General features: G+C 33.8%; 2 protein-coding genes across 2 annotated transcripts in view; one reads left to right on the top strand and one right to left on the bottom strand.

Moving 5' to 3' along the window:
- Positions 1 to 4,358, bottom strand: part of LOC148953345 (kynurenine/alpha-aminoadipate aminotransferase, mitochondrial) — a 127,658-nt gene extending 123,300 nt beyond the window's left edge. Inside the window, exon 1 of the mRNA XM_089088499.1 lies at positions 4,337 to 4,358. The gene's annotated coding sequence lies outside the window, so the exon portion shown is untranslated. The remainder of the gene's footprint in view (positions 1 to 4,336) is intronic.
- A 90-nt stretch (positions 4,359 to 4,448) lies between these two features.
- LOC148953343 (sodium-independent sulfate anion transporter-like) overlaps positions 4,449 to 14,519 on the top strand; it is a 183,519-nt gene continuing 173,448 nt past the window's right edge. The window contains exon 1 of the mRNA XM_089088496.1: positions 4,449 to 4,569. Within this exon, the coding sequence (XP_088944622.1) occupies positions 4,557 to 4,569 (13 nt within the window). The 5' untranslated portion in view covers positions 4,449 to 4,556. The remainder of the gene's footprint in view (positions 4,570 to 14,519) is intronic.

The following is a 14,519-nucleotide window of genomic DNA, read 5'->3' as shown; positions in this document are numbered from 1 at the left end:
CGCCCCCTTCAAGGCCATTTCCCTTCCCCCCTGAAAACTTCCATCATGAACAGATCCTCCAACATAACCACCGACCCACCCGTCCCACCCACTGCCAGAAAAAAAACCTCCAGAAAACTTCTATATGCTTCCCCAAAACCAAAACTGTATGTTAACATTGGGTAAATTTCATAAATATTAGCCCACCCACTGGGAGCTTTGGGAGATTACGGCATCTTAAAATACATATTTATCCTATTTTCGACCATGTTGAACAAAATGGCTATCTCAAAATTTTGATCGGGTGACTTTTGGAAAAAAATAAGCGTGGGAGGGGGCCTAGTTGCCGTCCATTTTTTTTGGTCACTTAAAAAGGGAACTAGAACTTTTAATTTCCGTTCCAAAGAGCCCTCCCATGATATTCTAGGAACACTGGGTCGATACGATCACCCCTGGAAAAAAAAAACAAAAAACAAATAAACACGCATCCGTGATCTTTCTTCTGGCAAAAAATGTAAAATTCCACATTTTTGTAGATAAAAGCTTGAAAACCCGACAGTAGGCTTTTATGATACGCTGAATATGATGGTGTGATTGTCATTAAGGTTCTATAATTTTTAGGGGGTCTTTCCCCCTTTTTTTTGAAAGTAAGTCAAATTTTCTCAGGCGCGTAACTTTTGATGGATAGCACTAAACTTGATGAAAGTTATATATTTGAAATCAGCATTGAAATCTGATTCTTTTGATATATCTGTTGGTATCAAAAACCCGTTTTCTAGAGTTCTGGTTACCATTGAGCCGGGTCGCTCCTTATTTACAGTTCGTTACCACGAACTGTTTGAAAAGAAATGAAATCTAGAAAATTACACAAAAGTTTTTTTTTGCGTAAATCAGGTTATACAAATTTCCGAAAGGGGGAGGGAGGGCAGTGAAGTTTTTTTGTCTAAAATTTCCTTCAAAAAGCAAAGCCTGGTCACCCAGTGCTACATATTAAAACTGATAACAATAGATGAAGAGTTTGTGTTGGTACCGCCTATATGTAAGCATAAAATTTCTAAATTGTGAGAAAAATATACATAATTTGTTTGAATTATCTTTATTATGCTTGCAGCAGACATTTGATACAGCATGCTGATGCAGAAATAATGGTCACACAAGTAGCGCTGGCGTTACGTGAAATACGGCTAATAACAGCAATAATCCTCAGCACATCTATGTCAATTTTTATTTGGAGCTGGTTAAAAGAAATATTTAGAAAAAGCAAAAATAGCAAGAAGTCAGCATGGTATTGTAAATTGAGGCAGTTCTACGCTTATGGGTTAGTATGTGAATCCCAAACGCAAGGAATAGGACATTATCAGCGCTCCCTAGGCGTTTCAATTACAAATAAGGGAGTTTGTAGCTATATTGGAGTTTTGATTTAATTATTGGAAGTAGAAAATTAAAAAAATAAAATTATTCCTAGAGTTTGTCCCTTTCCCCTATTAACTTCTATGACTAAGCTACAACCGATTTGGCCTATGTAGCTACACAATGAATATTATTATAAAAAAGAAACACTAAGTCTTATTTTCTTTTTCGATGATTTCTTTTCATTTTTTTCAAGAAAAAAAAATTCTTGTTTTCAATGATTCCTTGTTTTTCAGTGATTTCATTTCTGTCCTATTTGCTCATGTAGAGGGTGTATTCATATTCATTTTTGAAAGTTTTAAAACAAGAAAATCTTATATTGAACTGTTGGATTTTAGGAATTAAAATACCCTTACCTATCAGGGGAAACAATTGACTTGAGCAAACCTGGCAAAACAGGAAGTATAGTACATTTTCGCAGTTTTGCCATTCACTAGGCTCATTTATTTACTTGATGATAAGGTTTCGAAGGCGGTATATTTGTATAAATGTTAATGTGGAACATATTAGGAAGTTTAATGGACCCCTGTTTTTCGCGTTTTTCATATTAAGCGCGAGGATGGATTAAAAAAAAAAAAAAAACTGCTCAAAGTAAAGCACAAAGTTAAAACTAAAACAAGCAACAGTTTAAAGTTACATAGTAATTTTGTATCTAAAATAGTGGGGGGGAGGGGCAACTGCATTCCTTCCCCCCTCAACTGCGCCACTGGTTGGGGGGCATGTTAAACTAAATTAAAAGACACTATATACATGGAGGTTATCAGAAGGGCGTATTTGCGATTTTTCAGAAAGAACTAAGGGTATTAAGTTGAAACTTTCAGGGAATCTTGAAGGGGATGTTGAATTAAATCAAAGCACACTACATGTATTTAGATGGTCAAAACAGCGCATTTGTGATATCTCAGGAATGGCTAAGTGTATAAAGTGAAATTTTCATTGAATGGTGAGCAAGTGCTGCAGTAAATTAAAAGGAATTTAGTGCATCCAGGTTTTAAAAAAGGGTGAATTTGTAGAATCTCAAAAATAGTAAAAGGGTATTAAGTTGAAACTTTCTGGGGAAAGTTTCAACTTAATACAGTTAGCCATTCCTGAGATATACGAACTCTTAATAATCTGGATGCACATAGTGTCTTCTGGTTTAGTTTAACATCCCGTCCATTTTCCTTTATTTATTCCTTTGACTTAGTCCAGTGTTCTTTGATTTAGTTCTTGGTACGTTGAACAAAATCAAAGACACTATGTACATCCAGGTGGTTAAAAAAGGGTATCTGCAATATATCAGGAATAGTTTAGAGTGTTATGTTGATATCTTCAGGAAATATTCAAGCAGTTGTGAAAAGCCATTTAACCAAATAAAAGTAAAATTAACATGCGAATTTTGTTTTAATTATTCATGTACGGTGAGCCAAAATCAAAACCCGCATTAGCTCAAAAACGTTCAAAAATTAAACAAAAAAAAACAAGTTTTTTTAACTGAAAGTAAGGAACGACGTTAAGACTTAAAACGAACAGAAATTATTCCGTATATGAAAGGAACTGTCCCCTCCTCAACGCCTCGCTTTTTACGCTAAAGTTTGACTTTCTCACAACTATATTTATTTTAAATAAAAAAAAACTTTAGCGTAAAGAGCGAGGCGTTGAGGAGGGGACAGCCCTTTCCTATACGGAATAATTTCTGTTCGTTTTAAGTTTTAACGTTGTTCCTTACTTTCAGTTAAAAAAAACTTGTTTTTTTTAATTTAATTTTTGACTCACAGAACTGATAGACTCATTGAATTGTTCTTACTCCATTCATATCTACCTTTGTTCTACTCCAGGATGGGTGATGGAAAATCTATCAACAAGTATATATATATATATATATATATATACTTGTTGATAGATTCTCCATATATATATATATATATATATATATATATATATATATATATATATATATATATATATATATATATATATATATATATATATATATATATATATATATATATATATATATATATATATATATATATATATATATATATATATATATATATATATATATATATATATATATATATATATATATATATATATATATATATATATATATATTTATGTAGCAATTAATGTAGTTAATGGGTAGCTGCTTTGTAATTTACTAATATGTAATTTACTTTGTATATATATATATATATATATATATATATATATATATATATATATATATATATATATATATATATATATATATATATATATATATATATATATATATATATATATATATATATATATATATATTATATATATATATATATATATATATATATATATATATATATATATATATATATATATATATATATATATATATATATATATATATATATATATATATATATATATATATATATATATTTATGTAGCAATTAATGTAGTTAATGGGTAGCTGCTTTGTAATTTACTAATTGCTTTTTAAAACATCCGAAACGAACATTTTGTTTTTTAAAGCAAATTAATATTAATAAGCTCTTCCGTTCTTCAGTAATTGTGAAAAATTATATTTGGCCCATTCCATTTGCCCTCGTTTTTGAGCAGTCGTCCTTAAAGCATCGAGAAAAAAAAAACTTTAGTGTAAAGGTGGTTAAGTTTAATAACAATAATAAAATAAATGATCGCGTGTGTGTGCGTGTTTGTGTGGGTGCATGTTTGTGTTTATGGATGTATGTATCTTTGTGTGTGTGTGTGTGTGTATCAGCAAAAGGGGATTGGCTGTAATCCTGGGTACCCATTAGTGATGGAGGAGTGACTGGGCATCCTTATTCCTCTTTTGAACGCCAAAAATATGCAAAAAACATACATTTTGTTATATATCTAAAACTAATGACGCTTGTCTTGAAATATCCCTTCCCTTTGGCTTACCCATTGGAAAATATTTGTGAGCCTGAATCCTCCCCCTTACCTTGAAATATTCCAGTAGAAATGTTGTCTGTGATGCTCATTCCAGCTCGGCTACAAATAACTAATTTCTTGATCTCATGTGCATTAAATAGCGCTACCACTTGCTATTGTGCCTTGGAACCGGATTCAAGGATCCGTTAGATATACTAAATATACATGAAATTCCAGACAGAGCGTTGGCAAGATTTGTATTTTTGAGAACATAAAAACAGTGGATAGTAATGGATCCTTTGGGTATGTTTTTTATTCATTTCAAATAGCTGTATCTTTGTGTTAAATAAAAAAACAATGAAATTTTCATTCAGTACTTAAAATTTCATATAACTTTGGTAAAAAAGATGCTGTCTGTAGTTGCAATATTCATCACAATCCCCAGCTTGAAACAAAGGCGCAATCATGGCCTTCTTAAATAAAACCGTAAATGTACCATTTTTAAAGCCATTAGGTCAATATATACCAAATCATATTATTGAGTTTCAAATAAAGTGAATACACCATTCGACGCCTTTTTTTATGCTGATTACGAATATAATAAGCATTTCTATCGGAAATGAATTTCAGCCCCCCCCCCCCTATATAGGCTTTACCTAACCTAACCTAACCCAACAACCTAACCTAACCCTGAATTGGCATATATACGGGGGGCTGAAATTCATTTCCGATAGAAATGCTTATTATATTTGTAATGAGCATAAAAAAAGGCATCGAATGGTGTATTCACTTTAGTCCTAACTCAATAATATGATTTGGTATATATTGACCAACCATTTACCATTTTTTATAAGCGTAAGTAAAATAAATGGTAAAATAGACTACAATTTTCAGGGACACGAGATCAGAACCAGTTGCACCATGTCTAATTTTTTAACGATATCAGTATACTACCTGGTCGCGGGTTTGCCTAAGTTACAAACTAGTATCACTCAGAAAAGATACGAAACATTTCTTGGAAGTACCTTCATGTATCACGTCTCCGATAGAGGGTTGTACATTGCTACCAATTTGGAAAAATAATTACTGTAAGTGTTTCATCAGTAATTTCCACATAATCAGACGATCTACGTCCTAACCTTCTAACAGGCTTTCCACTAGCCTCTTAGAAATGTTGGACGAAATAATTCCACTTTGTCTTTCTTAGCAACTTATTTAATGCATTTCTAAAAACTTTTCTAAATTTGCGTAGTCAGTATGATTATTACTTAACATACTATTCTTATATAATGAATGGTTATGGATTATATTTTGTAAACTTCAAAGCCCAACGCTGTTCCTTGACAGTTAAGATATTAGTAACAATATTTCTATACTCCAGAAAACTCAGTTCATCGTTTTTAGAACTATTGTTCTACGTTTTTTTCTGATTTGTGTTTAATGAAGATGCATTGATCTTTTCTCCCTTCAAGATTGAGACATTTTTGTCTCTTATAAGGAAAGTGAAAATAAGAAAAAAAAACTTGGTCAGTTTAGCAATCAATGTAAGAGACATGGAAATTTTTTCTTTAAAAATCTCTAAGCAAAAAGAAGAAAAGAGGAAAAAGAGGATACGAAAGGTTAAAAAAAAAACTCAAACTCAGAAAAAAATATCTAGCTAGCTATAATTCCGACATGTTGACTAACAATAAATGTATCATATACCATCTTAAACGGGCTTATTATTGAAGGATATTAATAAGTTCTGGACTTACAGACACTTAAAAGTATTAGAGCATGAAAATTGATGTGGAAGGGATATGTAACCAATGGGAATAACATAGGATACCCCTATAACTCGTCGTTGTAGATTTTAGCAAAACTATACTGAAGACAATAAATACCCGGAACATATTGCCATACTTAAAACCAAAGGAAAACAAAGGATTAACACGGGTAACATAATACACAACTATGGTACTTATTCTTACATCACACTAAGTCTGGACAAGGTCTTACTGTTCCTTCTGGTAGATAGCCATATAAAAAATACAGAAATAAGTCTTCTCTCCCCATACCCCATGAAAAGGTTGGTTTGTATCTCGATAGCCAACGTTGTGGGGGGTAATGTCATACACCATAGGCATAGTATTGGACCTTTTAACTATGTGGAACATAATGGCTGTCTGAAAAATTTTATCGGATGTTTTTGGGGGAAAATGGGCTGGGAGAAGGACTAGTTAACCTCCAATATTTTTCGTCACTTAAAAAGGGCACTAAAACTTTTGACTTCCGTTCGAATGAGCCCTCTCCAGATTTTCTAGGACCAATACAATCGCCCCTTAAAAAAAAAAAAAACAACAAATAAACAGGCACCCGTGATCTTTCTTGGGGAAAAAACAAAAATTTCAACTGTATTGCAGACGGGAGCTTGAAACCTGTGCAGAAGTACTCAATGATGTGTTGAATCTGAAGGTGTGATTTTCATTGAGATTTCTTCCCTTTTTTTGAAAATCTGGCAAATTTTCTTAGACTTTAAAATTTTGATTGGTAACATTAAACTTAATGAATTTTATATGTTTGGAATCAGCATAAAAAGCCAGTTCTTTTGAAACATCAATTGTTATCAAAATTATGTTTTTTTAAAGATCGGTAACTATTGGGCTGAGTCGCTTCTTACTTACAGTTTCTTACCATAAACTGTTTGAAATCTTTGTCACTTTCCGACTTATTCCCAGAGATAAAGTGTTGACATATGCCTTATAGTATGGACCAAACAATATTACAAAGGGTGTTATAAATCAACGATTCCAATAAAAATATGGTATTTTTTGTTAAAAAAATGTTTAGATTTGGGATTTGACTTCAAGTCTAACTTCATCTTTTCAATTTTATTTCCTCTGCAGCATTCTTTGGTTATTGGGCTAAAAGTGTCCTCTTTCCCTTTAAGTGGAAAAAAAATAAGAGAAGAATGAAAGTCACAGACGTAAAGGCTATCCACTAAAAGTCGACTGCCCCTAAGGTATTCAAAAATTGTATTTCCAAATTTCCAAAGAAGTAACAGAATCACCTATAAAAAATAAAAAAAATAACAACGCACGGGTCTGACTGATCTTTTTTGAGGTTTCATCTTACTCAGCCGACGATGCGCAATCAAGAATTTGGGACGTGGGTAAATTTGGAATATAGTTAAAAAGTGCATTTACTAACTCAGAAATAAAGATATATGACAGTTTTTCAATTTGTTATATCTTTAACAAGACTTTTTTTTCCATTTCCTGACCCTAAATTAAAGAGGCAGGGGTCTTAAGAACTTGAAAGATTAAATGAAAAAACGAATAAAGTTCTATTAGATCCATTTGATTTAGAAAAAAATATAAAAACTGCTCGACTAGTTAATGTAAAAAACAAGATGAACACACACTATAGTTCTAAACTAGTTGCCGCTAATATTTTCCCACAGGTAAAACACTCAACCAACTAATATTCTCTCTTAGGAAGTTGTTTCATGTAGATTTGGTATATCACGAAACTAAATCAAGAACCTTTTTTCTAAGTAGTAGTTAGGCTATACATAAACTTATTTACATCATATTCCCCAATCCTGCAGAAGCCTGTATATCCCGATTCAGTTTCCACAGAAATCTGTGGCATCAGACTCAGAGGTCAACTTTTGTTGGCAAATTTGATCCAAATAGGTGGTAAAATAAGAGCAAATAAAATCATCACAGGATAAGTAGTTACGGTGAAATTTTTGCCTCCTTAGATTTTGTTTTGTCTCAAGACAGAAAACTCTATGCAATGAAAGTGAGTTCTGGTTGTGCCGAGTTATTCCTGAACATGGACTTAGATGAGCTTTTACTAAAACACAAGAATTATGATTATCAAAGATCAAGTTTCTTCAGCAAATTGGGGCACTTTTTTCTGTCTTTATTAGTATATAAAATCTCAGCTTCATGGGAAGCCCAATCACTTTTTTTGTAGTCATGATGATGCAGCAGTCTTAGAACTGGTTTTCACCTTTTTATCATTTCTTGTCCAGCTACAAGACGATTTTGAATAAAATTAAATAAGAAAAACAAGTTTTTTTTTTAACTGGAAGTAAGGAGTGACATTAAAACTTGAAACGAACAGAAATGATTCGATATATGAAAGGGGCTGTCCCCTCCTCAACGCCTCGCTCTTTACGCTAAAGTTTTTTATTGTTTTAAGAAATAGAGTTGTGAGAAAGAGTTTAACTTTGGTGTAAAGAGCGAGGCGTTGAGTTGGGGACAGCCCATTTCATATACGGAATAATTTCTCTTCGTTTTAAGTTTTAATGCCACTCCTTACTTTCAGATAAAAAAAACTTTTTTTTCTATTTAATTTTTTGAAGGTTTTTGAATTAATGCAGGTTTTGATTTTGGCTCACCGTACATAAATAATTAAAACAAAATTTGTATATTAATTTTACTTTTATTTGGTTAAATGGCTTTCTCGAAAGTTGTTTGATTATATTTACGAACGTTTTTAGTAATAAATGTACGTAACTTACGAATTAACTTACATAACGAACTTCTATACTCATATATTTTTAATACGTATATTAGGGGGTTCACCTCGCTCTTAACGCTTAAGTTCAAATTTTTTTCAAATTCTTTAAAAATGACCCCATAATCACAAAGGCCGTTAATTAGAATAAATAGCTCTTATGAAAATACCAAATAATATTTGGCTTATAGAGCGAGGTATTAACTAGGGGATGAACCCATTCATATACGTAATAATTTTTGTTCGTTTTAAGTTTTGATGTTGTTCCTTACTTTTATTTTTAAAACTTGTTATTTTTTATTTAGTTTCTAATCGTTTTTTTTAAATAATGCTGGGAAATCCGGCACCCTCTTCACAGCAATGTCCCTTCCTCTGTGAAAACTTCCTCAATGGAAAGATTCTCCCACATAACCCCGATCCCCCGTCCCCCCACTACCAAAAAAATTGCCCCTGAAAACGTCTGTACACTTCCCAATAACCAACACTATATGTAAACATTGGTTAAATTTCAAAACTTTCAGCCCTCCCCTCGGGGTTTTTGGGGGATTAAGTCATCCTAAAAGACAAACTTATTATATTTTCGATCATGTTGAACAAAATGGCTATCTAAAAAATTTGATCGGAGAACCTTGGGAAAAAATGAGCCTGGGAGGGGGCCTAGTTGCCCTTCATTTTTTGGTCGCTTAAAAAGGGCACTACAACTTTTAATTTTCGTTCGAGTGATCCCTCTCACGATATTCTAGGACCACTGGGTCGATACGATCACCCCTGGAAAAAAAAAATAAACACGCATCCGTGTTCTTTCTTCAGGCAAAAAATACAAAATTCCACAGTTTTGTCAGATAGGAGCTTGAAACCTCTACAGTAGAGTTCTCTGGTAGGCTGAATGGATGGTGTTATTTTCATTAAGGTTCTATAACTTTTATGGAGGGTTTCCCCCTTTTTTCGAAAATGAGACAAATTTTCTCAGGCACGTAACTTTATACATCAACTTATCATGTTGACAAATTTTCTCAGGCATGTAATTTTATACATCAACTTATCATGTTTTGATCATGTTGAACAAAATGGCTATCTAAAAATTTTGATCGGAGAACCTTGGGAACAAAATGAGCCTGGGAGGGGGCCTAGTTTCCCTCCATTTTTTTTGGTCGCTTAAAAAGTGCACTAGAACTTTTAATTTCCGTTCGAGTGAGCCCTCCCACGATATTCTAGGACCCCTGGGAAAAAAAAACACGCATCTGTGTTCTTTCTTCAGGCAAAAAATACAAAATTCCACATTTTTTGTCAGATAGGAGCTTGAAACCTCTACAGTAGAGTTCTCTGGTACGCTGAATCGATGGTGTTATTTTCATTAAGGTTCTATAACTTTTAGGGAGTGTTTCCCCCTTTTTTCGAAAATAAGACAAATTTTCTCAGGCACGTAACTTTTGATGCGTAGGACTAAACTTGATGAAACTTATATATTTGAAATCACCATTAAAATCTGATTTTTGTGATGCATCTATTGGTATCAAAATTCCGTTTTTTAGAGTTTCGGTTACTACTGAGCCGGGTCGCTCCTTACTTACAGTTTTTTACCACGAACTGTTTGAAAAGGATTTTTTGTCTTTGTTAGTATATAAAATGTCAGCTTTATGGGAAGCCCAATCACTTTTTTTGTAGTCATGATGATGCGGCAGTCTAAGAACCTGTTTTTCACCTTTTTACCATTTTTTGTCCAGTTATTAAAGACAATTTTGAATGAAAAAGGGATAAAGGGTTTTGCTTCAATAGCTGCCTAATTCGGATTCTTATTATTATTAAATGAAAAAAACATGTTTTTTCAACTGAATGTAAGGAGCAACATTAGAACCTAAGATGAACAGAAATTATTACGTGCATGAAGGGGGTTGCCCCCTCCTTAACACCTCGATCTTTACGCTAAAGTTTTTCAGTACTTTTAAAAAAGCTTCCTATTGTTCTAATTAAACGACACTTGTGTTTTAGAAGTCGTTCTTAAAGAATTGGGACAAAATTTAAACTTTAACGTAAAGAGCCAGGTGTTTAGGATGGGGCAATCCCTTTCATACACGTAATAATTTCTGTTCATTTTGTTTTAATGTTGCTCCTTACTTTCAGTTGAAAACACTTGTTTTTAAAAATTTAATTTCTGATCGTTTTTAAGTCATGTCAGGAAATCTGGCCTCACCTCCTCGGAGAAATCCCACTCCCCGCCGAAATATCCTCTAGACAATTCAATCTTGGCGAAAATTTACTCTGGACAATTACCTTTAACAACTCCACGCGTAAAATTGAGACGCAAAAGGGAAAGCAAGACATTTAAAAAGAATTTTGTATAGGAATTCTGGCAAATTCGCCCAGTGTATATAATTTACCCTGACAAGTTCACCCCTGGAAACTTCCCTCTCCATAGAAAATTCCCCCTTGGAAAAACCCCCTGCAAAAAAAATCTTCCCCCCACCCGAAAATGTATACATACTTCACAATAACAAACACTATGTGTAAAAAATGGACAAATTTTATGACTTAAAGACCTTTCCCCTGGGGCTGTTGGGGTCATGGCGGGGTCATGTTATATCCAAAGGCATAGTTATTGAGCCTTTCAACTATAATGAGCAAAATGGCTATCTCAAAATTTTGATCGGACGACTTTGGGAAAAAAGAGGCGGGGGGGGGGGCAGGTTGCCCTCCGATCATTTTGGTCACTTAAAAAAGGTATTAGAACTTTTAATTTTCCTTCTAATGAGCCCTCTCCCGATATTCTAGGATCACTGGGTCGATACAATCAACCCTGGGAAGAACAAACAAATAAACACGCATCCGTGATTTTACTTCTGGCAAAAAATACAAAATTTCCAAATTTTTGCAGATAGGAACTTAAAACCTCTACATTAGGGTTTTCTGATACGCTGGATCTGATTTTCATTAAGATTATAGTAATTTTAGAGGATGTTTCCCATTTTCGTCGGAAATCGGGCAAATTTTTTCAGGCTCGTAGCTTTTAATCGGTAAGGGTAAACATAATGAAACTTGTCTATTTAAAATCAGCATAATAAGCCGATTCTTTTTATATATCTGGTTAAAACTACTTCTCATTTAAATTCAATGGGCCTTGTGTTTGAGCAGTCTTTCCTAAAGGACTGTGATAAAAATTCCAACTTTAGCGTAAAGAGTGGGGGTTGAGGAAAGCACTGCCCCCTTATATATTGAGTTTTAGGTTTTAATGTTGCCTCCTACTTTCAGTTGGAAAACTTGTTTTAAACAAATTTAATTACTGACTGACCGTTGTCGAAATAATACCAGTATATACTCTCCCCCTACCCTGTTAAATTTCCCCATAACCTTTTCCTGTCTATTAAAACTTTTCCTCGTGAAAAATCTGACCCAGAAGAAACACCCCCCCCCCTAAAAAAAACCGTATATTTCCCGATTACAAATACTATATGCGAACAAAGGGCAAACTGCGTAACCTACAGCCCTTTCCCCAGGGACCATGGAGGCCATGTCATCCTCAAAGGCATAGTTACTGGACCTTTAAACTTTTCTGAATAAAATGGATCGGATGTCTTTGGGAAACAAAAGGAGTGTGGTTGGGGGGCTGGTTGCCCTCCAATATTTTTGGCCACTTAAAAGTAAACATTAGAACTTTTGATTTTTGATAAAATGAACCCTCTCTCGATATTATAAGATTACTGTTTCAATACGAGCAATCTTGGACCCCCCCCCCCCCCCGAAGAAAAATAAAACAAGTAAAGACACATCCGTGATCTTTCTTCTAAAAAAATAATTAAAATTCCACATGTTTGCATTTAGAGCTTGAAACCTCTACAGTAGGGTTTTTCTTATATGCTGAATCTGATAGTGTGATTTTCATCAAGATCGCTGAATTTTCGAGAATTGGGTAAATTTTCTCAAGCACATAACATTTGGTGGGTAGCATTAAACTTAATTAACTTTATATATTAGGAATAAGCATAAACATTCAATTCTTTTGCTGAATGACATGTTATCAAAATTCTGTTTTTAGAGCTCTTAGATTGTTAATTGAGAAGTAACTGAATCATCAGACCCCCTTGGTCCTCAGCTTTGTATATTATGAATAGGAGCTTGATTCACCAAGTAGAAGAGCTTTAGTGAATGTCCTATATGTGTATGTGTATGATATACCTGATCACTGTAATGTATTTACATTACAGTGATTTGTACTGTACAGGAAAATAATATTCCTGCGACTACGGTAGAAAATGAGGTAAGTAGCTGATATTGTATTGAAGTAAGAGTTATACAAGATTGCGTTTTATACATATGGATCGTGACGAATGCCCTGACGAGGATAGGTCGAGTATTGAAGATTGGAGCTGTTCTGGTGCTGTGAGATGGTTCGGGTGTCCGCAAGGTCATAAGCTCCTTTTTCCGTTCCTTTCCCTGACACTGAAATCCTGCTTGCAAGGCTTCATAATAGCATCCGATTGGACCTTTCACGAGTCTTCCTAACCAAAATCTTGACTGCTGAGAGGGCTGCCGGGTAATCTTGAGAAGTGGCGCAACTTGAGGAAATTGTAGCCTAGTAAACGACACAACATTTGTACTGGATTCTGATTAATGGATAATTCTTCTGTGTTTGGTCGGTTTGATTGGCTTTTTTGGACTGAAAAACCTTTTCCAAGGAAAACTATCTATTATGGGTTGCCTCCCTGTAGTAGCATAATATTTGTAGTCATAAATATATAATGGGTCGGCGGTAATAGGCTTGAGATCGCTTTTGCAGGATTTTGACTTGACAGGATTATGTAACTAAAATGAGACAAGGATTGCACAAAGCCTCCATTGATATTGGAGATCCCTGGGACTAACTGCTGTTTGGTTCTAAGCCGGCTTAAGCACTTCGCCTAGATTTGAGAAGGTGTGTTACCTTCTCGCACTGCTTCTGGGACCATTGCGTTTCATGAGGTCATAATAATTCCATTGGTTTAAAAAACATGAAAATTGCAAATTGGAATGTTACAACTTTAAAAAATAATAATCGCATCGAAATTTTGACTGATGAATTCAGAAGCTTCGAACTGTACTTATTAGGAATTTCAGAAACTAATATCCCCGGGATAGGAAAAATGAAATTAAGTAATATAGAATTTATTTACTCAAAACCAGAAAGATGAGGTGCATGGGCAGGGAGTAGGGATCATGATGAATAAAGAAGCTGCTAAGTCTTTTTTAGGCTAGGAAGGTATTAGTAATAGCTTATTTTAGAACTAAAAAGTGCAAGGTATCGGTCATAGTATATGTCTATGTAGAACCCTGATGGAGATTCTAGTGACTCAGATGAACTTTACTTACAGCTACAGGAACAAATAGACAAGATCCCAGGCAGAAATATGGCATTTTTTAGGAGATTTTATTACCTAAGTCGGTAGAAATATAGATAGATGGTATCCTAGCCTAAAGAAATTTGGTTTAGGAAAAGAAAACAAGAATGGTTTTCCTGCGGTCACAAACCTTAACCGCAGCAAAATTACTGAAGAAATGGAAGAAGCAGAAACACGAAATAATAGTAAATTATTGTTTTGGCATGTTAATAAATAGAGATGGAATATTTAATTTTGACTTGCCCTGTTAAAGATAGGAGCTGGGCCACAATTAGTGGTAAAGAATGAGTTAAAGAGAACCTGGCACAACATTTGAGAATGTGCAAACCCGTTACAGAGTTACAGGAGAAAATATAGAAAAGAGTGAAGAAGTTT

This window comes from Artemia sp. Qi Xiang Cuo, chromosome 4, assembly GCF_049724085.1.
Source record: "Artemia sp. Qi Xiang Cuo chromosome 4, ASM4972408v1, whole genome shotgun sequence".
Lineage (NCBI taxonomy): Eukaryota > Metazoa > Arthropoda > Branchiopoda > Anostraca > Artemiidae > Artemia > Artemia sp. Qi Xiang Cuo.
Note: the sequence above shows the minus strand (reverse complement) of the source record. Positions and strands in the feature narration are given on the sequence as shown.